Source organism: Dendrobates tinctorius, unplaced genomic scaffold (genome assembly GCF_039654945.1).
Source record: "Dendrobates tinctorius isolate UK_male_01 unplaced genomic scaffold, ASM3965494v1 ptg000059l, whole genome shotgun sequence".
Taxonomy (NCBI): Eukaryota; Metazoa; Chordata; class Amphibia; order Anura; family Dendrobatidae; genus Dendrobates; species Dendrobates tinctorius.
In genome coordinates, this window is record NW_027361727.1 from 6,218,591 (window position 1) to 6,244,086 (window position 25,496).

The 25,496-nt window shown below is 41.9% G+C and overlaps 1 protein-coding gene across 2 annotated transcripts in view; it reads right to left on the minus strand.

Annotated features, from left to right (window-relative positions):
• Positions 1-1,690: 1,690 nt before the first annotated feature.
• The window catches only part of PARVA (parvin alpha), an 88,178-nt gene continuing 64,372 nt past the window's right edge, over positions 1,691-25,496 (minus strand). For both annotated transcript variants that reach the window (XM_073578362.1, XM_073578363.1), the window contains exons 6-13: positions 24,393-24,508; positions 17,234-17,292; positions 16,169-16,188; positions 12,463-12,524; positions 11,956-12,024; positions 11,495-11,596; positions 8,289-8,361; positions 1,691-8,207 (exon numbers count right to left, since the gene is read on the minus strand). In XM_073578362.1, coding sequence (XP_073434463.1) covers positions 8,131-8,207; positions 8,289-8,361; positions 11,495-11,596; positions 11,956-12,024; positions 12,463-12,524; positions 16,169-16,188; positions 17,234-17,292; positions 24,393-24,508 — 578 coding nt within the window. In that variant the 3' untranslated portion in view covers positions 1,691-8,130. The remainder of the gene's footprint in view (positions 8,208-8,288; positions 8,362-11,494; positions 11,597-11,955; positions 12,025-12,462; positions 12,525-16,168; positions 16,189-17,233; positions 17,293-24,392; positions 24,509-25,496) is intronic.

Genomic DNA, 25,496 nt, shown 5'->3' on the forward strand with positions numbered 1-25,496 from the left:
GGGGTTTCTACTGTTTAGGCACATCAGGGGCTCTGCAAACGTAACATGATGCCTGCAGACCATTCCATCAAGTCGGCATTTCAATACCTCACTACTTCCCTTCCGAGCCCTGACGTGTGCCCAAACAGTGGTTCCCCCCCACATATAGGGTACCAGCGTACTCAGGACAAACTGTACAACAACTTTCGGGGTCCGATCTCTCCTGTTACCCTTGTGAAAATAACAAATTGTGGGCTAAAAAATCATTTTTTGAAGAAAAAAAATATTTCTATTTTCACGGCTCTGCGTTATAAACTTCTGTGAAGCACCTGAGGGTTCAAAGTGCTCACTATCAATCTAGATAAGTTCCTTGGGGGGGGGGGGGGGTCTAGTTTCCAAAATGGGGGAATTTGTGGGGGAGCTCCAAAGTTTAGGCATGCAGGGGCTCTCCAAACGCGATATGGTGTCCGCTAACGATTGGAGCTAATATTTCATTCAAAAAGTCAAATGGCGCTCCTTCCCTTCCGGGCCCTGCCGTGCGCCCGAACAGTGGTTTATGACCACATATGAGGTATCAGTGTACTCAGGAAAAATTGCCCAACAAATTTTAGGATCCATTTTACCCTGTTGCCCATGTGAAAATGAAAAAAAACTGAGTCTAAAAGAAAATTTTTGTGAAAAAAAAGTACTTTTTTTTTTTAAGGATCAATTTGTGAAGCACCTGGGGGTTCAAAGTACTCACTATGCATCTAGATAAGTTCCCTGGAGGGTCTAGTTTCCAAAATGGGGTCACTTGTGCGGGGGCTCCAATGTTTAGGCACACAGGGACTTTCCAAACGCGACATGGTAACCGATAAATATTCCAGCATATTTTCCATTCAAAAAGTCAAATGGCGCTCCTTCCCTTCTGAGCCCTGCCGTGCACCCAAACAGTGGTTTATGACCACATATGAGGTATCGGGGTACTCAGAAGAAATTCCCCAACAAATTTTAGGATCCATTTTATCCTGTTACCCATGTGAAAATGAAAAAAATGCTTTTTGTTGGAAAAATTAAAATGTCCATTTTTTCCTTCCATGTTGCTTTAGTCGCTGTGAAGCACCTGAAGGGTTAATAATCTCCTTGAATGGAGTTTTGAGTAGCTTGAGGGGTGCAGTTTTTAGAATGGTGTCACTTTTAGCTATTTTCTGCCATATAGACCCCTCAAAGTGACTTCAAATGTGAGGTGGTCCCTAAAAAAATGGTTTTGTAAATTTCATTGTAAAAATGAGAAATCGCTGGTCAACTTTTAACCCTTATAACTTCCTAACAAAAAATTTGGTTTCCAAAATTGTGCTGATGTAAAGTAGACATGTGGGAAATGTTATTTATTAACTATTTTGTGTCATATAACTCTCTGGTTTAACAGAATAAAAATTCAAAATTTGAAAATTGCGAAATTTTCAAAATTTTCGCCAAATTTCCATTTTTTTCACAAATAAACGCAAAAATTATCAACCTCAATTTACCACTAACATGAAGCCCAATATGTCATGAAAAAACAATCTCGGAATCGCTAGGATGCGTTCCTGAGTTATTACCTCATAAAGGGACACTGGTCAGAATTGCAAAAAATGGCCAGGTCATTAAGGTCAAAATAGGCTGGGTCATGAAGGGGCTAAGGATTAATAAGTTATAGAATTCTTAATAATAATACCAAAAACACTCAAAATGTCATGAATAGTTTCTTTATTTTTAGTGAAAAAAGCATAATATGTGATACATCACGGTACAAATATAATTTTCTTAATTTTATGAACAGCAACATAAAAATATAAATTGCAGAATAGAAAAACAACGACATGTACATTGTGGCAGCTGCTTAACACTGCGACAGACTAAAGTCAACCATTTTGCACCATTATCCATTAATGTATTCTTTAAAAGCCTCACGGTGATACTTATATAGATGATACATCTGTCTGTTCTGATAAAATAAGGCATCCGCTATTTCTAATATAAAATGGCTTTGATTAAAGTTTCTAATTTTCTCAGCTGTAATATCAACCTTCACCACTTAATTTTTCTATAGGAATGAATGCAATAGCACCCCCACGAAGAGATCTAATGCAGAGGAAAATTGTGATCTTTGCACTGAAATAACTTTGAAAAGAATCATCCAAAACACAAATAACAGATGCCAAATTTTAAACAGAAAAGAGGACAGAAGGTAAAATAATATTTGAGAAAACAGGCACAATTACACCTTTAGGGAAACAATATGCCATGCAGTAGAATGGCTCCGTGATGGCTGCACCTTCCATGTCTATTGGTAATAAGTGCACAAGATCTAGTTTTAGTAAAGCGTAATATAATTTATCCTTCTACATTGTGCATAAATAGAATAAAGAAATCATGTGATGAAGCATAAAAGTAAAAAGCCCCATAAATATTAAAGGGAATCTGTCGCCTATTATTTTTGTCTATCAGCTGCGGCCACCGCCATCAGGGGCTTATCTACAGCATTACAGAATGCTGTAGATAAGCCCCCGATGTAACCTGAAAGAGAAGAAAAATGAGTTAATTACACTCACCCAGGGGCGGCCCGGGTCCTGTTAGGGTCCGGAGGGAGTCGCGGTCCGGCGCAACCCATCTTGTAGCGATGACGTCCTCTTCTTTCCTGAACGACGCGGCTCCGGCGCACTGCTCTGCCCTGTTGAGGGCAGAGCAGAGTCCTGCAGTGCACAGGTGCACCTCTCCCGGCGCCTGCGCACTATTCTGCTCTGCCCTCAATAAGGCAGAGCAGTGCGCCTGCACATGAGCCACGACAGGCAGCAAAGAAGAGGACTTCACCGTTAGAAGAGATGGGAGGCTCCGGACCGGACCGAGACACCCATCGGACCAAAACCGGACCTAGACCGCCCCTGGGCGAGTATAATATCTCATTTTTTCTTCTCTTTCAGGTTACATCGGGGGCTTATCTACAGCATTCTGTAATTCTGTAGATAAGCCCCTAATGGCAGTGGCCGCAGCTGATAGGCAAAAAAATAGGTGACAGAATCCCTTTAAATGAACCAAATTAATCATACAAATACAAATGTAGTGTTTAGTATAATGCAGACTTTTTTTTTTTTTTTTTTTTTAGACCTCCTGTTATCACGTGTGCATGCAATTCTACGAAACAATGGCACAGGGAACCATATATACAATGAAATTTGCAAAAATAAGCCAATTATATATTTCTCGGGTCCTGGTCATGTAAAAAAATCTTGATCCACAATTGGACCAATAATGACTAGTGAATTGGACAACAAGTTTAACAAATCCGACATATCCAAACTTTTTAACGTAAAAGAACCATATTGCACTAATTATTGCTAATTACAATGATTGCCCTGCCATTATTGTGCCTATTGTCCGCTAAGGTTCCCATTGAAACTTTATTTTGTTTGCATACATGGAAAACTTTACAATTCTCAGCATTTTTTTAAATCAAAATTTCATCACTAGGATGCAACTAGGTTGGCATCCGCATACTTTCCCAATTTCTCAAAAACCCATAAACATGATTGGGCGAGTTTGATCTGTGACTAGGATCAAAAACGGACATGCTTCAAATTTTTTTTTGTGAACACTTGAAAGTGGAAAGTCCCTTATACCATAAAGTGTACATGCATTATTCATGAAAAACAACGGACGCCAGAATGAGGTCAAAAGAAGTTGTCCAGAATTAGAAAAACATGGCAGTTCTCTTCCAGAAACAGCGCCACAACAGTATATGTGTTAAGTCTGGTATTACAGCTCGACTCAATTGAAGTGAATAGGACTGAGATTACACAGAACCTGCGGACATGAATGCATTTATGTTTTTCTATTCGAGTATAACAATTAGGCCGGGGTCACCCGAGTGAGTTTCTCGCATCACACTCGCAAGTGTGACCCTGGCCTTAATGAAATTTCCTATTACTATATTTGGAATTGAGGTAATATGACGAACAGAAAAGGGGTAGCAGATTCAATTGTCATGTGAAAATACCCTTAAAAAACTGCAAAAAAAACCCTTTGGAAAAAAAAAACAAAAAAAACAAGCTTTCAAAACTGCATCGGGGAAACTTTTTTAAAAAAAGAAAAACTCCTCAAAAGGGAGCATTTCCTAAAGTAGTTTCCACCTTAAAAAAAAAAAAAGTCTGTGTGAACATAGTGGAACCTGGTTGAACTTGATGGATCCATGTCTCTTTCAACCTAAGAAATGCATTTTCTTTAGGAGCTTTTGGAGCAGAAACGAGCTATGTGCACACAACGCCTTTTCCAGGCAGATTCCGCTGCAGAAGCCGTTGGGAAAAAACTTTGAAAAACGTTCAAAAGAATGAACACAAGCAATTCTATGTACTGTAAATACGATGTGTTCCGGCTTTCAAAAGTTTTTTAAACCCTTCAGGTTTCTAAAAACGACCAACAGTTAAAAGAAGTAATGTGTCCATCCTTCTGTCCTTTTCTGCTTGGAAAACGCTCTGTACTTTACACTATAAGTCTAGAGACGCCAAGAAGACAACTGGATATTTTTTTTTTTAAGCGCTTTGCCATTGTTTTAGCTAAAAACAAAAAAAAAAAAAAAACACTAACCGTTTCTTTATTAAATCCGTTAAGTGAAAAAACAATGACCGTAAAACAACAGTAAAAAAATAAATAAAATGATGTCACAAAAACCACGGGAAAACCCTCCAAAAAAAACCTGCCAGCTGAAAAAAGAATTAATCCAAAAACCGCTGAGGAGACAGTTGTAAAGCACAAAAGACGTTTCAGGAAAAAAACCTTTGTAAAGTTTTTTTTTTCTTTGAAAACTCGTCACTTTCGCCTGCGTTCAAAAGATACAGTGTGCACAGAACCACTGAGCGGAAACTCTCCAAAAACTTGGGAGTTTTTGCTCATTTTCCACTCCAAAAACGCAGCAAAAAGACCCTAAACTATGCATCATGCTCTAATTTCAGAATGATACATGTGTTGCAATATACCAACTAAGTAGCCACCCCCCCCACTTGGGAATATTTAGGAGGGGAGAAAATATTTTCTGACTCTCTTGCGCAATTTTTTCTCTACGAGAAAACCCTCTTTAGTGTTTTATGTCCTACATTAAGACTATGTATAAAACTAGAAATATAAAAATAATTTCACCATTAAGCTTCGGAGTTAAGACACTTTTTACTGAATATAACACGGAAAGTCTAATAATGTAATTTTGCCAGCGGATAGCGCCCAGTCAGGCCACGGCCAATTATCACAATAGGCGATACATTATATTATTATTGAAATGGTATGCGACCGAAATTCCTCGCTACGGTGCGGGTGTAAATATAGCGCCACTTTCGTACGGGAGAACATGACTTACAATTAAACCATTTGTAGATTCTGCGGGGGATCGTCATGAAATTATACTTGATTTAGGAAGGAAACACCTGAGACAATGGCCTGTGTGTTCCGTATCGGTGGCAGATTAGCGGCACGCCGAGCTTTCCTCGTATATATATTTCAACCTCTTAATTTTCACAGCAGGTAAATTACAGACCTGCAGCAGTTATTCATTAGTGGAAAATTTGCAAAAGCCATAAATTATGTGTTAAATGATTTCAGGCCAAGACATTTTCATGTAAATTAACAGAGTGAAATCCTCCAGTAACATCATTTTTTTTTCACAACCTTTTGAAACACAAAAAAAATTGTAGAAATGGTCCATTAATGCATACAATTATTTTCTATTTAATTTTATTGGTTTATTGTCATTTTTCACCTCTACCCAAGTTTTAACAGTCAGAATGGCTCAGTATACAGCGCTAATTGGTTACAATGATTTGGAATGTTCAGGGTTTTTTGTTTTTTTTTAATAGGAAAGGGGCATTATTGGATCTATTCTAAATTTCAATAATTTGAGGAATGCCAACTCCAAAAAACAAAAAAACAAATCAAAAAATAGAATTGTGAGTAATAGACAAAAGCAGATATTAAATAGATATAAAGTTTGTCTGTATTTTATCAGTGGTGTTGGCGGGGTTGTACAAGGCTCAGCATTCTGAGCTCTGCTAGGTCTGCCAGCAGAGAAAACTGCAATTGTATCACAACTGTTGCACCCATAAAACTAAGTGATACATTGCTGGAATCTGTGTTTCATCCCCTACATCATGCTCCTGTCAGATCACGTGGCAAAAACCTAACTGACTCAACATTTTGCAGCATTTACCTTCTATTGCCCTTGTGTTTTCCTCTGTATTGCTGGCTGCAGAATGAGTTATCTGAGAATCTGTCAGTGAGTTATCAGTGAGTTCATCCTGATAACTCTTTCATCTGTCTCTTTTTCTAAGCTCCTATAAGACAATCTATGATCACAGTCCACATTAAAGATGACCTGAGCATAAATCAGCCAAGAGGAGCTCAGAAAAAAGACAAGAATTAGCTGACTGATGGCTCCTCAGTTAACTCATTCTGCAGTCAGAATGTGCTGAGAAAAGAAAGAGCCAATAAAAGCTAAGCTTTGCAAATTTTTTAATGAAAGCCAAATTGAAAAAAAAATAAAAAATATTTTTAGCCCACAATACGTGCAATTAAGGAAAAAAAATACTTTGCCATATCTTTTAAATGTCACCCCCTTTAAAAAAAAAAATGGGGGAAAAAAGATGGTATAGTGATGGTACTAGAAATAAAAGACAATAAAGATATTTTGGCTCTGATTATATAAGTGATATACTGTATCTTTGATATGAGATACTTGAAGGAGTAACAGACCAAAAGCATATTCAAAGTTTATCAACACCTTCTTGTTCCAGACCTTCTTCCTCATCAGGTAAGAGTACAAGTTTAAATCAATGAGGTCAGCCGACCGAAACGCGTTTCCCGGTGAATACTGTTTTTATGGATGTGACTTTTATTGAATTCTTTCAATAAAGACTCAAGATTTTATGGGAAGACGTCTTTGCTGGATTATTCCTTTTTATTTCCCTACAAGTTTAGAGGTTATAAGGAGAATGATGACCCAGAATGAATAGTGGAAGTTTCCTAATTGATACATTGTACTCTGACCTAATAAAGAGATAAATTTAGCCCCAAAATACATAGCAATAAAGAAACTTTTAATGTAGATATAACTGAAAAAAAAATCTATCCCCCTATTCTTTGTAGCCTAAATTACAGTAGGTATTTTTCATCCCATTAAAATTGCATAATGTGCAGACTCTTTGATTTTTAACTGAAAATTCGCAATCTCAGTTGCTTATGTCAAAATGATTCAATTGCATATTCTTTTAAATAGAATTTCTTGCTAGTATAAGTTGCTCATGTAGCTGCTTAAACTAGCAAAGATACCGTAGGTGATTTCTAGTAAAAGCACTTACACATAGCAGTGTATACAAGTGGTGTGTAAGCGAGAAACTCACCTCCCCCTATACCCTCTCAACCCCCAAAAGTACCCACTTTCTAACTTGTCAAAAATGTAACTTTTTTTTAGTTAATCTATGTCCACACTTATTGACTTGCATTGCTGATTTTGATCTGATACTCGCATCAAAATCGGACAGGTCTCTGATATTTAGGCCCACTTGGCCCGAGGACAAATCGGACATGTGAATGGCCTCAAGAACTAATTATAAGTGCTGTCAGTGAAAATGACGGATAACTCGTACGTAAAAAAATGGACATCTGAATGAGGACTTGAACTACAAAACCTCTATAGGGGATGTGTTTTTAAATTGCGCAACAGCACAAAATTTACCATTCAGAGACCATAAAGTTGGGTGACAAAAAACATATTTGCATACATGTTGATTGCATATTGGTTGTCACCCAGTTATCTTCTGAATAAATAGGAGACAGCTAGGCAGAGTTTTTAGGAAACTGGATGTAAAAAAATACTGTAAAAATAGCCATGAAATGACGGATGGAACCCCAAAACAGGAGGGCAGTATGCATGTATAATTATACACACATATACATACACACCTTCTGATAGTGCTTAATTAGCATTCTCCTATAACCTGGATTGTGGTTGGAGCTGGGAATTGATATGCAACGGTCTTAAAATTAATCCAAAAATATATCACATGTTCCCTTTTTCTCAGCATTAAATAAACATAGTGAACAGATGTGAAGCTTTTCAGACTTTTTTCGGATTTCTTCCTCGGGGCTGTGTTATTCCACACTGCGATATTTGGTGAAGAGATTGTACAGGACTCTGAGTGTGGATTTCAGGTCACAATTCACTATGTCTGAGGGTAAAACAGAGCGATCAGAAACCATCAAAGCGGAAGGGATCAAAAATAACATAATATGATGGAGACTGAACTTACCTTCCGGCCTTGGCTTTGGCTTCTCAAGGCCGCCGTCTTGCATGAGTTCAAATGCAAAAGTTACATTTACGACCTAGAGAAATCGGAAAAGGGCTTTAATAATGAGGCAAATTCAAATTACAGCACAGAGTATTTTAGGAGAATTTTGTGGAATGCTAGTATGACAAGTCTAGAATATTGCTGGTGAGTTAGCATTTTGGCCCCAATTTGTCATTTGTGTTTTTTTTTTAAGTCAATTTTGTTTTTTTGTCTTGATGTATTCATTGTCTTTTTTTCTGTCAAATTCTTCAAAATGGCGCATGCAGTTCATGAATTTTGTGCAAAGTCAAAAATGGTCTTTATTTTTGTTTTTCACTTTCTTTGTAACTCTTTAGCGAAAAAAAAGTCAAGAAACTGGTGCCAATATTTCGGCTGTACAGAACATCACTCTTAGTTAGGGTGGGGGCTGGAGTACATTAGCAACAATTTTTTGATATTTTGAAAAGATGCAATAATGAATCTGCTGAAAAAAAATTGGAAACACCCATACCTTGCCCATGATAGGAAACCCATTAAATAGACTTAAAAAATGAAAATTAAAAGTAGAATTAGACGCAAATGAGAAACAGGCAAAAAAAAAACCCCACCCCAAAAAAGGGCAACAATGCAATAATAAATAAAGTGCCAGACTATTATTAAGCTTCATTTTCAACATTTGTTTTAAATTGAAATAGTTATATAAAAATTTGGTTACCACAATATGTCGTTTCCTAATGAGACATTCCCCTTAACACTTTTCTGCCGTGTTATTCATCATTAGCACGGCGCAATAAGTCAGACTACCAGCCTGTATCATAGTAATTATTACTGTAGTAGTTCCTTTCTGCCAAGACAAGACTCAACATGTTTGCTACACATTAAACTAAGCATCAGCACAAAAGAAATATCTGTGAGAATGGATTTTATCAACTTGTTTTTTTTCGCCCTTCAGCAGAAGTGCAAAAGTGAAAGAAAATCCACAAAACCATCCTGATGACATGGAGAATGTACAGAAAAAGCCTCTACCTGTAACATTAGACCTTGTGATTGCTTGACTGTAAGGCGTGGGAGAGTGCCCCTTTGTGTGAACCATTGCTAGACGCTAGCTAACTAATCAGAGTGCCCTTTAGGTGGGTGGAGCTCCCCACAGGACCTTAGGTTACTCGGAACCGGGCCGGTCAGGCTCTTAAAAGGGGATGTCACGGTGGCAGTGACCCGGTCCGTGGCCCTGGGCGTCCAGTAATTAAAAATAGAGGGAAATTATGTGGTGTTTTGGTTGTTACGCCACCCGTGGTGTTCGGCAATGGGCGGCCGACGCTGTGGTTTTGGTTCACTGGGGCTGCTGGTGACGCAGCAAGGATGGTTCAGCTCCCCACGGGTGGGGCGGGGCTCCAGGGCAAATATACTTGATTGTTCAGATGGTGGTGAACATTGGGGTGCAGAGGAAAAGTGAGGGACAGAGAGGTGCGTTTTTCTTTACCTTTTACTTGAACGGAAATGCAATCTGGGGTACCACATTACAGATGATGGATTGAGTCCGGCTCGCCTGGAGGCATTCAGGGGACCCACCCTGCCAGGTGGAGTTGGAGACCTTCCTTCTGCGCACTGTTTTCAGGTCCCTGCTGCTTGTAGCTAAGCTGCGGCCCTCTCCTGCGTGATGATTGCTAACCTGTATGGCTGACAGCGTGAGCCTATATATCAATCACGGGCACTGTCCTGTTCACCGTCAGCCCTGGGCTCTTGGTCTGCTGCCGTGCCTTCAGATGTTTAGTGTGGCCAAGGAACTTGCAGTCCCCTGCACTCCAGATTCGTCTGTCAGGGCGTAAGCTCCTGCCCAGCCAAGGACTCCAGCGTCCCTTTTATCAGCTCTGGGGTCAGCTATATGCAATTTTAGTTCCCCCAGAGCCCCTTGTCTCTGCTCCTGTCTCTTCCCTCTCCACAGACCAACTTCAACCATCTTGTCATGAGCTCCAACTGCTCCAGTTTCCATGACAACTCTTATTTACTCTCTCATCTGTCTCCTTACTGACTCACTAACCCCACCAGCTGGCCAGAATTTAAGGAAGCTCCCCTTTCTGGCCTGCAGCATGAATTGTCATTACACTGTGTTACCTGGCATGGGGACCCCCCTCCTGCCTCCAGGCATGACATCACCCCTTAGCGGGAGGCAATGTCACTATGGCAAACGGACTCTGGGGTGCCACATTGCCGAAGATGAGCTGTGAAGGGAGAGGCTTCAGAAGGTCCAACATTGCTCAGAAGACAGGGGGCAACAAAGCTGATGAAGGGAGAAGCTTGAAAACACTATAGTCCGTTTCTTTTGACCTCTTTGTTTTACGAGCCCTTCTGTGGGTGCGCAGGGAAAATGTGGCTACAGATTGAAACATTAAGTAGGGAGCTATGAAGAAGAACATGTGTATGGAGGTAAGAAGACTACCCAAAACCAGGTTACCAGCTGCTTGGCTGAACTTCACCTTGCATCTATCCCTAGAAACCGAACTGTAGGAGATATGTAACTCCCATTCGACACTCTCACAAACACCTTCAAAGGAAACCCCGGCTTTTGAGAGATCAAATTTGCAGGGACTCTGTCTGAACATCCATGATAGTTCCACCAAATTAAAAACAGTTGGCAAGCACTTGAGATGTATTGATAACCTCATTGTTACTCTGCGTCTGCGTACCTTAAGGCCCCTATACACATTAGATAAATTTCAGTCAAACTGGCAACTTTCTCTTCCAATTCCACATGCATAGGAACGCTGGGCTCAGCTAAACACTCCTTTTTTCTCTATGAGAAAGTCACTGCCAGAATCATCTGGCAGTTGCTTATCTTCAGGCAAAACTAAAGGATCGGCTGCTGAAATTCAGCAGACCGGATCCTTCTTCCCCCTGATATGAGCCAGATCCCACTGTTCCCCAACAATGGAGGGTTCGAATGGCCTTAGTATAATGTGCATGGGACCTTTAGTTCTTGCACCATTCTAAACATCCAGTGTGTATGTGTATATATATATATATATATATATATATATATATATATATATATATATATATATATATATATATATATATATATATATATATACATACACACACACACACACACACACACCTTTGATTCTCAAGAGCATGTATCATTATTTATTATAATAAAGAAATTTGGAGATACATTTATATAGAATTACCTTTTGCTCAAAGCTGTCTGGAGTGAGAAAAAAATTGTGAAGAGGCACAAAATATCCTTCCAAAAGACCCATCAATAGTACAAGATAGACGCCATCTGCAAACTACAAAAACACAACCATTATACAACTCTCCTTATCGATTATGTTTCTTTTCTCTGCTGGTTAGTACTCTTCACCCCTGTACTATAATGTCTGTGTATATTACATCTTGCAGAGAAAGTATTCACATCTATCCATACAGATCTGACCCTGGATGTGGCCATCCTATCCAAAATGAAACAAAAAACAACAAAACACTATACTTTACACTGCTTACTGGATCGAGACAACTAAATGTTAGTGCAAAATCTAAACAGTCTAAGGAGAAAAACTTTTAAGTCTTTTAAAAATTAAATTTTTACAAACTAAAATAAATGAATAAGTAATTGTTAATAAGGCTGTAACATAGAATCACTTCATACCTGTGTCTCCAGCTCTGTTACTTCCAAGTTCAATTTATTGAGGTGTTTATTGACAAAAGTTATCAAAGTCTAGAAGTTGGAAAAGAAACAATAATTAATCATTCAGAGCAATGAACTCCCATCACTTCCTGACAAGTGCAGGCTCCATTTCTTTGTCTTCCCTTCAATACTGTTGACATTACTGACTGCTATGGTAGCATCAACAGAATCAAGGACCCCACACACATTAGAGATAATAGATGGTCCCGCTGAAATCGGCAGGATCGGATGACCATTTGACGTGTATTAGGGCCTCCCGACATCATCCGTCGTGTAAAAGAAGTATTGTAAAGTTAAAATTTCAACATCTGGTCCTTTTATTTTCAGAGAAGAAAAGCTACCGTCAGTGGTTATTATTTTCAATGTGAAATCTATTTACCGTAGCTTAATTTTTTAAGAGAACATTAACCTTTTAAATAACTGTTTCCCAACACTGAAGAGCGTTTCCAATTCCCTCCCATAACTAACCTTTTTAACCACATTAAGTTTATCGGGTGCGTGGTCAAAAAGAGTATCAAAAGCATCTCTCTCTACAAAGACAAAACATAAAAGCATTAAACACAGGAATAAAGGAAATGCATACTTTGTTGAAAAATAAAAACATGGTACGTTATTGACATTTTGCACTTAGATCATCACAGGGAATCTTGCCCAGTACCAAGTCACTTAAAGGGGTTGTCCGGGCATGTGGTGTTGATGACCTATAACCAACATAGGTCCTCAATAGCAGATCAGTAGGGGTATGATACCCGGCGCCCCCTCTGATCATCTATTTTTGCTCCGGTGTCGGGCAGATATAAACACTTTGAACGAAGCTGCTGAGAGCAGCGCTGATCATAGTGTAGCGGCTGCTGCTGGCTACTGTAGCGCAGTTTTTATGTAAAATAACAGGAGCCAGCAGCAGCTATCACACGTTGATTAGAGTGGCGCTCAGCACCTTCAATCTAAATATTTGCTTCCACCAAGCACCAGAGCAAAAGCCATCTGGATCGGTGGGGTCCCAGGTGTTGGACCCCACCAATCTGACACTGGTAGCCTATCCTGTAAATAGCTCATCAATACCGTATTCTTCGATCACCCCTTTAATACTGGGTAATTTCACTGCAGAGGAAATCAAATATTAATTTTTTAAGATCCCCATTTGCTAATGGTGGATGAAAAGCTTTTTGCTTACATCCACAGGCTGATGATCTATTGCTTCTCACAGGAGGCTTTAGATGGCATGCTTGGCTGACTCATTAGTCCACAGTATAGGTGATAATTTGTTGATCACTGAAGGCCCCACCAGTGGGACCGCCACCAATCCCCAGAACAGGACTTGGAGGAGGACGTGTTGTCTGCATGCGCATCAATGCTCAACTCATTGTCTGTGGGACATCTGGAGCTTAAATGTAAATACAAAATACACCAGAAAGTTGCCCCAACTTGGCATGTTGAATAACTAGGAGTTCACAAAAAAGCCCCTTCAGCTACTGCTTGTAGCAAAAAAAAAAAAAACAAGCATGCCTGATCTACCTGTCTTTGGTGACTAGTAGAGATCATGATCAACAGATCATGCACCCTAATGTCAGTTTCAGTACATGCATGTCTGCAGCTGCTTCCTCATAGACTACAGGAGCTGCTGAGGACACAGGAAAACCACTATGTTCAAATCTCCATTTGTGTGTGTATTATATATATATATATATATATATATATATATATATATATATATATATATATATATATATATATATACACACACACAGTCATATGTAAAAGTTTGGGCACCCCTATTAATGTTAACCTTTTTTCTTTATAACAATTTTGGTTTTTGCAACAGGTATTTCAGTTTCATATATCTAATAACTGATGGACTCAGTTATATTTCTGGATTCAAATGAGGTTTATTGTACTAACAGAAAATGTGCAATCTGCATTTAAACAAAATTTGACCGGTACAAAAGTATGGGCACCCTTATCATTTTCTTGATTTGAACACTCCTAACTACTTTTTACTGACTTCCTGAAGCACTAAATTGGTTTTGTAACCTCATTGAGCTTTGTACTTCATAGCCAGGTGTATCAAATCATGAGAAAAGGTATTTAAAGTGGCCACTTGCAAGTAGTTCTCCTATTTGATTCTCCTATGAAGAGTGGCATCATGGGATCCTCAAAACAACTCTCAAATGATCTGAAAACAAAGATTATTCACCATAGCTTTTCAGGGGAAGGATACAAAAAGTTGTCTCAGAGATTTAACCTATCAGTTTCCACTGTGAGGAACATAGTAAGGAAATGGAAGAACACAGGTACAGTTCTTGTTAAGCCCAGAAGTGGCAGGCTAAGAAAAATATCAGAAAGGCAGAGAAGAAGAATGGTGAGAACAGTCAAGGACAATCCACAGACCACCTCCAAAGACCTGCAGCATCATCTTGCTGCAGATGGTGTCACTGTGCATCGGTCAACAATACAGCGCATGCATAACGCCTTTTTGTATGACCAAACAACTCAATCTTTGTTTCCTCAGTTCACAGGACCTTCTTCCAAAATGTAACTGGCTTGTCCAAATGTGCTTTTGCATACCTCAGGCGACTCTGTTTGTGGCGTGCTTGCAGAAACGGCTTCTTTCGCATCACTCTCCCATACAGCTTCTCCTTGTGCAAAGTGCGCTGTATTGTTGACCGATGCACAGTGACACCATCTGCAGCAAGATGATGCTGCAGGTCTTTGGAGGTGGTCTGTGGATTGTCCTTGACTGTTCTCACCATTCTTCTTCTCTGCCTTTCTGATATTTTTCTTGGCCTGCCACTTCTGGGCTTAACAAGAACTGTACCTGTGTTCTTCCATTTCCTTACTATGTTCCTCACAGTGGAAACTGACTGGTTAAATCTCTGAGACAACTTTTTGTATCCTTCCCCTGAAAAGCTATGTTGAATAATCTTTGTTTTCAGATCATTTGAGAGTTGTTTTGAGGATCCCATGATGCCACTCTTCATAGGAGAATCAAATAGGAGAACTACTTGCAAGTGGCCACTTTAAATACCTTTTCTCATGATTTGATACACCTGGCTATGAAGTTCAAAGCTCAATGAGGTTACAAAACCAATTTAGTGCTTCAGGAAGTCAGTAAAAAGTAGTTAGGAGTGTTCAAATCAAGAAAATGATAAGGGTGCCCATACTTTTGCACCGGTCAAATTTTGTTTAAATGCAGATTGCACATTTTCTGTTAGTACAATAAACCTCATTTGAATCCAGAAATATAACTGAGTCCATCAGTTATTAGATATATGAAACTGAAATAGCTGTTGCAAAAACCAAAATTGTTATAAACAAAAAAGGTTAACATTAATAGGGGTGCCCAAACTTTTACATATGACTATATATATATATATATATATATATATATACATATACATACACACATATATATATATATATACATATACATACACACACACATATATATATATATATATATATATATATATATATATATATATATATATATATATATATATACACATATACACACACAGCATATACCGAACGCCACAACCAAGTAGCGGGAATTGTATACAGGAACATCTGTGCAGCATATGAGCTAAGTCCCCCGAAGTCCAGGTGGGAGAACCCAGAGAAAGTGGTGGAGAATGAAAGGGCTAAAATCCTGTGGGACTTCAAGATCCAGACAGATAAACAGATGTTGGCTAACCAACCAGACATTGTCATAGTAGACAAGGGTCAGGAGACAGCAATGATAAAAGATGTGGCAGTGCCAACAAGTGACATCAACATCAGAAAGAAGGAATATGAGAAGCTGGAGAAATACCAGGGCCTCAAATGAGAACTGGAGAAGATGTGGAAGTGTGGTGATAGGAGCACTTGGAGCAGTGACCCCTAAGTTGGAAGAATGGCTACAACAGATCCCAGGAGCAACATCTGAGCTCTCTGACCAGAAAAGCGCAATACTGGGAACAACTAAGATCCTGCACAGAACCCTCAAACTCCTAGGCCTCTGGTAGAGGACCCGAGAATGAGAAAGGACAACAAAGACCACCCCCAGTGGGGGGGGGTAAGAAAGAAGTTTTTATATACAAATATATCCATCCAAATACTAAGGATGCCGGACTATTGTCATTTTATTGAATTTTAATATAACATTTCTAATTTGTAAACGACATGAGACACTCACCATGTCTTCCTGATAAGGCCCTTTGGAAATAAAACAGAAGAAATAGTAGATTCATTTTTAAAAATGTCCATGTACTGTAATTATGACATCCTCTCCAAACCCTATCTATTCCAATGTGAAAAAAGATGGTGTAAAAGCCATTATTTTGTATTTTTTTTTCTTTTTTTTTTAAGAACGCATACCCTTGTTATGTGTCTGCATGATCTTACCCTGGTGATTTGTATTATGGGTAATGTATTCAGCAAAATAATGAGTGTGATTCCAGCTCTGAAATATAATACAGGATGACTCAGGGTCAGTAATGTATGTACACAGTAACTGCACCAGCAGAATAGTGAGTGCAGCTCTGGGGTATAATACAGGATGTAACTCAGGATCAGTAATGTAATGTATGTACACAGTGACTGCACCAGCAGAATAGTGCGTGCAGCTCTGGAGTATAATACTGGATATAACTCAGGATCAGTAATGTAATGTATGTACACAGTGACTGCACCAGCTGAATAGTGAGTGCAGCTCTGGGGTATATTACAGGGTGTAACTCAGGATCAGTAATGTAATGTATGTACACAGTGACTGCACCAGCAGAATAGTGAGTGCAGCTCTGGAGTATAATACTGGATATAACTCAGGATCAGTAATGTAATGTATGTACACAGTGACTGCACCAGCAGAATAGTGAGTGCAGCTCTGGGGTATAATACAGGATGTAACTCAGGATCAGTAATGTAATGTATGTACACAGTGACTGCCCCAGCAGAATAGTGAGTGCAGCTCTGGAGTATAAAACAGGTTGTAACTCAAGATCAGTGCCGAGTACAGTTACAATACAGCTGCATTAACCATTTAGTAAAATGAATTTGTTTAGACTACCTTGCTGAATACATGGATTATACCCCCATTTAGAGGACTGTACTTAATATGTGTCGACTGTCCTGGTCAGGCTGGCAGATTGGGACTGGACAGACCTCTGCTTTCCCCTTAAGCACATTAATATCAGATTAGTTAGCTCATACACATCTGTTCTACATTAAAAACCATCAGACAGAAATGATGATCACATACTCCGTGTCACCGGTTATTTCCTCCTGGATCTGACGAGACTGCAGCATTCCGTCCAGCTTCTGAAACAAAATAACCTCACACAACTCAGTACGGCTTATACACCTATCAGGAAAATCTCCCCAACACAATGAGATTTGTTTTATAGAATACATACGGGGTGGGCCATTTATAAGGTTAGACCTGGGTGGGCCATTTATATGGATACACCTAAATTAAATGGGAATGGTTGGTGATATCAACTTCCTGTTTGTGGCACATTAGTATATGGATGGGTGGTGACCATGGCGGCCATTTTGAAGTCGACCCACCCAGGTGTATCCATATAAATGGCCCACCCTGTATAAAAGGGTTTGTATAATTATGCATCTGAAATTAATTGCTCCTGGGCTTTAGATGTTGATGAAGAATTACTCTCCTTTTGAGAATCAAGCTCCTATTTAGACCTTTGTGTGTATATGGTTACAGACTACAAACACTTTCTAATCTGTCTCCTCTTCTGCTGTCAGACTGCACAGGGTTTGTGTGGAGTCAGTAAGCTTGGAGACACATTGGTCTACACGGGAGCTGGATACATAAAACGACAGATTTTTTTAATCAATACTATTTGGTAAAGGCGCTTCTTTTTTATTTGAGAAGCATGTGTACAATAAAAGAAAAGCTTCAGAAGTTTACACACTCAGATTTTACCTTCAGGGCTCAGAATAAACAGGAAAACCCTTATTGTAATCGTATTAGTTGCCACCCAGTACCCTAGAAATATGGTCTTACACGTATAGTATCATTAGTATGTCCTAGATTTCTTCTTTGGTATTGACTTTCTTGTACGATTCCAGTCAAGGCATTTTTTGATTATTTGTCCCACAACAAAGATGGCGGTCCGGACATTTCCTGTACCGGAAGTGACTAGTGGGCATGTCCTGCAATGTTTGGTAGCTGGAGCGTCGCATCGGGCAATCCTTGATGACGTTTGCAGGACAGTGACGTCGACGGGGTTTTCCCCGTGACCTGCGGCACATTATTGTAATACACGCGCCGCTAATTAGGTCACATGTGGGCACATCCAAACTGTCTATTTAAAGCAATATGGACACATTGAAGACAATCCCCCCCCCCCCCCGAGCAAGCCAACGCGAAACGTACGTTGGGGCTGTGTACACCGGATTCTTCTGGAGAGGCACTATGGGTAAGAGTGGCGCCTTTGTTACTTTGTAACTTTTATTGTTTTTGGCTGCTTTTGGTGGCTTATTTCGGCCACTAGGACTGCATGTAATCACATTGTGTGGTCACAGTTAATGTGGTTTGATAAATTTAGGCTGCATATGCACTTTAATAAGGACCTTTAGTGGTGTAATCGACTTTTACTGATAGCCTCTTTTGCACTTACTTGTTGCAGACTTGATTTATTTTGTCTAGACGGACTAGTGCTGTCACTCCCCACCCCTCTCTCTCTAATATTATATATATATATATATATATATATATATATATATATATATATATACATACATACATACATACACACACACACACACACACACACACACACACACATACCATGTAAGACCTGGTTCTACATATTCAATTGCTTGTCTTTATCCCTCTCTTTTTGTACTCTTTGTCCATGTATTTGTATACTATGTGATGATTTTCTTAATATAATGAAATATTGAATTTTTTATCATCTCTTTTTTGGAAGCACACTTTGTCTTTTTGTATATCAGTAACTAGTGAGTGTTTCGAACTGGTATATAGTTTGTTTTTTGGTCCCTTTGTATTAAGTTTGAGGATCATTTATGATGCAGGAATAATGTATTCCGTTCTAATTTGCATATGTACCCTAGAAATAGGTGTAGCTTGAATTGAAACGAATTTCTAAAATTTGGACAGAAGAGGACAACTAAGGATATATACAGTATTCATGTGGCAGATTTATTGCAGAAATATCTATGACTTTTCCATTTACCTGAAACCCATAGCATATTTTATTAGTGATTTTTAGAGCGACTTGTACTTAATTTCTTTCTTTTAATAACTTTCTAATTCCCACCTTCATTGTCCAGACTGTCCTACTTTGCAGTATATCAAATTTGCCAAATAAATGTGTTCTCTGGCTCCTTATTCATCTGACATCTATTTATTACGTGTCAAAAAAGGTTTACAAATGTACAAATTAAAGGGGATGATCTGATTTTAGTGTTGTCGCCTAACTTGGAGGGGGATAAGGACAGTACATTTTAAAGACATCAAATGGGGTATTACACATTATTTAGGTTTCCAACATTTTTGATTCAGCTACCAATAGAAATAAACCGATGAGATAAACTAATAAGCGATCACCAGGACAAATGTAACCATTTTATTTTATTACCGCTGTTCTCCTGAATATTTTTTTTTCTGCTTAGAAATCCACCATATGGTTCCAGAGATATGGGCCATTTTATCTTGCTTTATTATAGTGGTTTGAAAAAACCACTATATTGTAATCCGAACACTGCTAACTTATTATAGTGGTTTGAAAAAACCACTATATTGTAATCCGAACGCTGCTAACTTATTCTTCTTATTATTTTCCAGTTGATTTCCGCAATTAATGCGGCCCGAACCGCTACACGCATAGACTCTGTTGAGGTGTCGTTTCGAAGCCAGCGTCCATGAGAGGTGTGCTAAGTATTTTTCGTGTCGATCGGATTTGTAGTTTTAGCGCAATTTGCGTTTGAAAATTTTTTTTCCCGTCATTGGAATGCATTGTCTCCAATGCTTCTCAATGGGGAAATGGCAAAACGTGCCCTGAGGCGATTGAAATGGCAGTTGAGCTCATTGATATGCGCAGGCAGACCCAGTTACTATGCCAATGCCTACGAACGTCACATGACGCCCCGAGGACAGAGCTTCTGCCACATAATATCAGCTCTTAAAGCAAAACCCACAGCACAAATGCAAATCTAGCTTCATCACATGACGCATGCCCCTGAGAGAGAATGTGTGCGCCAAAGTGGATTTAGAAGCCCAGTGAGCCACCCTGGCTCTTAAAGGGCCGACGCGCCAAAGTGATTCTTAAAGAGCCGGCGCACCAAAATGAGTCTTAAAGGGCCGGCGCGCCAAATCGAAAGCTGAGTGACCCAAGGCTCCAAATCGGAGGCTGATAGACCCTGGCCTACAAAAAGGAGGCTGAGCAACCCTGGCATCCAAATTGGACCCAGAGTGGCCTCGCCTACCAAATCAGACCCAGAGTGGCCCCGCCCACCAAATCGGACCCTAAGGGGCCCCACCCACAAAATCGGACCCTGAGGGACCCCGGCCACAAAATCGGACGCTGAGGGGCCCCACCCACAAAATCGGACCCTGAGGGGATCCGGCCACAAAATCAGACCCTGAGGGGCCCCACCCACAAATCCAGACCCTGAGGGGCCCCAGCCACAAAATCGGACCCTGAGGGGCCCCAACCACAAAATCGGACCCTGAGGGGCCCCACCCACAAAATTAGACCCTGAGGGGCCCCACCCTCAAAATGGGTCCCTGAGGGGCCCCGGCCACAAAATCGGACCCTGAGAGGCCCCGGCCACAAAATCGGACCCTGAGGGGCCCCGGCCACAAAATCAGACCCTGAGGGGCCCCACCCACAAAATCGGACCCTGAGGGTCCCCGCTGACCAAATTGAACTCTGAGGGGCCCCGCCCACCAAATCGGACCCCGAGTGGCCCGGCTCACCAAATCAGACCCCGAGGGGCCCCACCCACCAAATCGGACCCCGAGGGGCCCCGCCCACCAAATCGGACCCCGAGGGGCCCCGCCCACCAAATCGGACCCCGAGGGGCCCCGCCCACCAAATCGGACCCCGAGGGGCCCCGCCCACCAAATCGGACCCCGAGGGGCCCCGCCCACCAAATCGGACCCCGAGGGGCCCCGCCCACCAAATCGGGCCCCGCCCACCCAATCGGACCCCGAGGGGCCCCGCCAACGAAATTGGACCCTGATGGGCCCCGGCCACAAAATCAGATCCTGAGGGGCCCCAACCACAAAATCGGACCCTGAGAGGCTCCGGCCACAAAATCGGACCCTGAGGGGCCCCGGACACAAAATCGGACCCTGAGGGGCCCCGGCCACAAAATCAGACCCTGAGGGGCCCCACCCACAAATCCAGACCCTAAGGGGACCCGGCCACAAAATCGGACCCTGAGGTGCCCCACCCACCAAATCGGACCCTGAGGGGCCCCGCCCACTAAATCGGATTCTGAAAGGCCCCAACCACAAAATCAGACCCTGAGGGGCCCCGCTGACCAAATTGAACTCTGAGGGGCCCCACCCACCAAATCGGACCCCGAGGGTCCCCGCCCACCAAATCGGACCCCGAGGGTCCCCGACCACCAAATCGGACCCCGAGGGATCCTGCCCACCAAATCGGACCCCGAGGGATCCCGCCCACCAAATCGGACCCCGAGGGTCCCCGCCCACCAAATTGGACCCTGATGGGCCCCGGCCACAAAATCGGACCCTGAGGGACCCCGGCCACAAAATCAGATCCTGAGGGGCCCCAACCACAAAATCGGACCCTGAGGGGCCCCAACCACAAAATCGGACCCTGAGAGGCTCCGGCCACAAAATCGGACCCTGAGGGGCCCCGGCCACAAAATCGGACCCTGAGGGGCCCCGGCCACAAAATCAGACCCTGAGGGGCCCCAGCCACAAAATCGGACTCTGAGGGGCCCCACCCACAAAATCAGACCCTGAGGGGCCCCACCCACAAATCCAGACCCTGAGGGGACCCGGCCACAAAATCGGACCCTGAGGTGCCCCGCCCACCAAATCGGACCCTGAGGGGCCCCCCCACTAAATCGGATTCTGAAAGGCCCCAACCACCAAATCGGACCCTGAGGGGCCCCGCTGACCAAATTGAACTCTGAGGGGCCCCGCCCACCAAATCGGACCCCAAGGGGCCCCACCCACCAAATCGGACCCCGAGGGTCCCCGCCCACCAAATCGGACCCCGAGGGGCCCCGATCACCAAATCAGACCCCGAGGGATCCCGCCCACCAAATCGTACCCCGAGGGTCCCCGCCCACCAAATTGGACCCTGAGGGGCCCCGCCCACCAAATCGGACTCTGATAGATCCCGCCCACCAAATCGGACTCTGATAGATCCCGCCCACCAAATCAGACCCTGAGGGGCCCCGCTCACGAAATCGGACCCTGAGGGGCCCCGCTCACCAAATCAGACCCTGAGGGGCCCCGCTCACCAAATCGGACCCTGAGGGGCCCCGCTCACCAAATCGGACCCTGAGGGGCCCCTGCCACAAAATCGGACCCTGAGGGGCCCCACCCACTAAATTGGACCCTGAGGGGCCCCGGCCACAAGATTGGACCCTGAGGGGCCCCAACCACCAAATCAGACCCTGAGTGGCCCCAGCCACAAAATCGAACCCTTAGGGGCCCCACCCACCAAATCAGCCCCTGAGGGGACCCGGCCACCAAATCGGACCCTGAGGGGCCCCACCCACCTAATCTGACCCTGAGGTGCCCCACCCACAAAATTGGGCCCTGAGGGCCCCACCCACAAAATCGGACCCTGAGGCCAAAGTGGCCCCTGAGAGGCACCCACAGTTAAAACGGATCCTGAGTTGAAAGTCTTGCAGGTACAGCAGGCAAGTCTCTCTTAAAGGGGCAGCCTGGGCAGCATTTCAAACCACTATCTGTACTTCCTTCAGGAAATACACATTTAGTTTTTTATGCTATTTACCAAGGGATATAGGTAATTATGCAGGGCAACCTAAATACATGGCTACATAGAATCCTGTAAGCGACACCATAAAAAATAGCACTAAATAAAAAGGATCATATATCTGAAACCGTATGGCAGATTAAAAAGTAGCAGCAAAAAACAAAAAAAAACATAATACTCAGGAGAGCAGCGGGAATAAAATAAGAGCAAAGACTGCCCACTTTCCATGTGGTGTCAGGTCCTCTTTAAAGGGGCTTTGTCATCACAGAAAGACTCTTCACACCAAGTACAGGCGCTCGGTGCCATGATTTCATCCATCTATCTCCACCCTTTTCTGGTTCTAAGAAACCACATCTGTCAATCAAAGAAGAAGGGGTAGAGATATGATTGGCCCGGCCATGATGCACCGGGTGGCGGGAGTTAGTCCCTTTAAATATATTGCTAAGGAATAAGACATAATCAAAGTGAGATGGAAGTTACATCATTAGATTTTTTATTCATCTGACAGATCTTTTTTGCCCAAGAACCTTATACTGTGATGACTGGTCCGGTCAATTGGCTGTGATGTTCTTCTGTGTATAAGGATTCATTCAGACGTCACTTTTTCTACTGCAAGTGCTATCCGTGATTTTCCTCACACCTATGATAGTCTATGGGGCTGTGCACACGTCTGATTTTTTTACCAGACCGAGTGGGCCATTTAAAAAAAACAGAGACATGTCTGATTTTGATCCAAGGGTCGTATCAAAATCAACAATGCAAGTCATTGGGTCTGTGAGAAAAATCAGAGAAGGTGTAATCATTTTTTTTTTCTCCATATACAAGATAAACTGATGACACTTTAAAAAAAAACTGACATCTGAATGAGGACTAACTAGAAAAACCCACAACTGAAAGCAAAAAGCCCAAAGTCAGTAAATGTGTGTTCCGTACCAGAAAGGGAAATTGTGATGACATGCCACTGTGTTATTCCATTTTATCCTAAGTACAAAGTAAGCGTACTGTCACACTAAGCGATATCGCTAGCAATATCGCTATAACTTGTGACGTTATAGAGATATTGCTAGCGATATCGCTGTGTGTGATACTTACCAACAACCCGCTGCCCTGCTGGTTATCGCTGATCGCGCGAGAACAGGCTGGACTGTTTCTCGTCGTCAGCTTCCTGCGGCGCTTCCTGCTGTGACGACGAGCGACGCGTGGAGCCGGGCGGGAGGACGCAGGATCGCCTGGTGTGACAGGTAAGTAGCGACCCCCGTCCCCAGCGATGTCGCTGGTGAGATCTGCCTATGTGGCAGCTCACTAGCGACCACTTAGCGATGCACCAGCGATCCTGACCGGGTCATATCGCTGGTCGGGATCGCTGGTACATCGCTAAGTGTGACACTACCTTAACACATTTTTAATGCCTCTAACCAGAAAAATTTATCAAATTTTACCTACCTGTACAACCACCACTTGTATTGACACATGATCAGGAAGTCTGATAGGAGCTCGGAAATACTGAGATAAGGCAACCAAAAGATGGAGAATGGCCACTACAGATTTGGCATGAACAGCTGAAATATAAAGAAATAAACAAGAGATTAGATAAAGCCGAGTATGTCACAGCTATTGTGCTTAGATATGGTACAACCATCTATGGATGAATCTATAAATCTAGGTACAATTACACAATTCACAGCAATAGAAAAACACGGCTGCTATTTTTCCGAAAACACAAACAACTGTCCAGAAGTAGTGAGCACTATTAGGTTAAGTTCTCACTATACGTTCTTTAATGCTTCACATTTTTGACGATGCAAAAATTCCAGAGTTACAGATCCAGCAAAACGGATGTGATTTATAGAAATTACATACCCGCTCTGGATTTTTTATAATGCGTATATACTGACCTGCGGTGTGCGTTTGAAATCCGCAACACGTCAACCAAGAAGTATAAAAAACAAAGTTGGTTGAGTTAAAACATGACATACCAAAAAGAGACAAAAACTGCAGCGTCAAAAACACGATACAAATGTATGTGAAAAAGCGCACTCAAAAACGCAATAAAAAAACAATTAAGTAAACGAATTTAACTAATAGGTGCAGAAAATCTGCACCTTCAAAACCTTCCCAAATACCACTGTGTGAACGTAGCCTTAGGCCACGGTCAAACGTTCAAGCATTTGGTCAGTATTTTCCATCAGTCTTTGGAAGCCAAAACCAGGAGTGGGTGAAAAATACAGAAGTGGTGTGCTTCTATTATACGTTTCTTCTGATTGTTCCGCTCCTGGTTTTGGCTTACAAATACTGATGTAAACTACTGACCAAATACTGAACGTGTGAACATGGCCTTATGACTCAGCCCCATTCACTACAATTGAGGGGAGCCGCAATCCCATACAAAACACATTTTCAGCCAACATGTTTTTCTAATCTTGGACAACTATTTTTACTACTATACTAAATGCTTAAGCAGGTTATAGTGACAAGTCCACATCCTTTCCTTTATACTGCTTCATATACAAGGTCGATTCCGATTTTTTTCAGAACCATGAAGCCTAG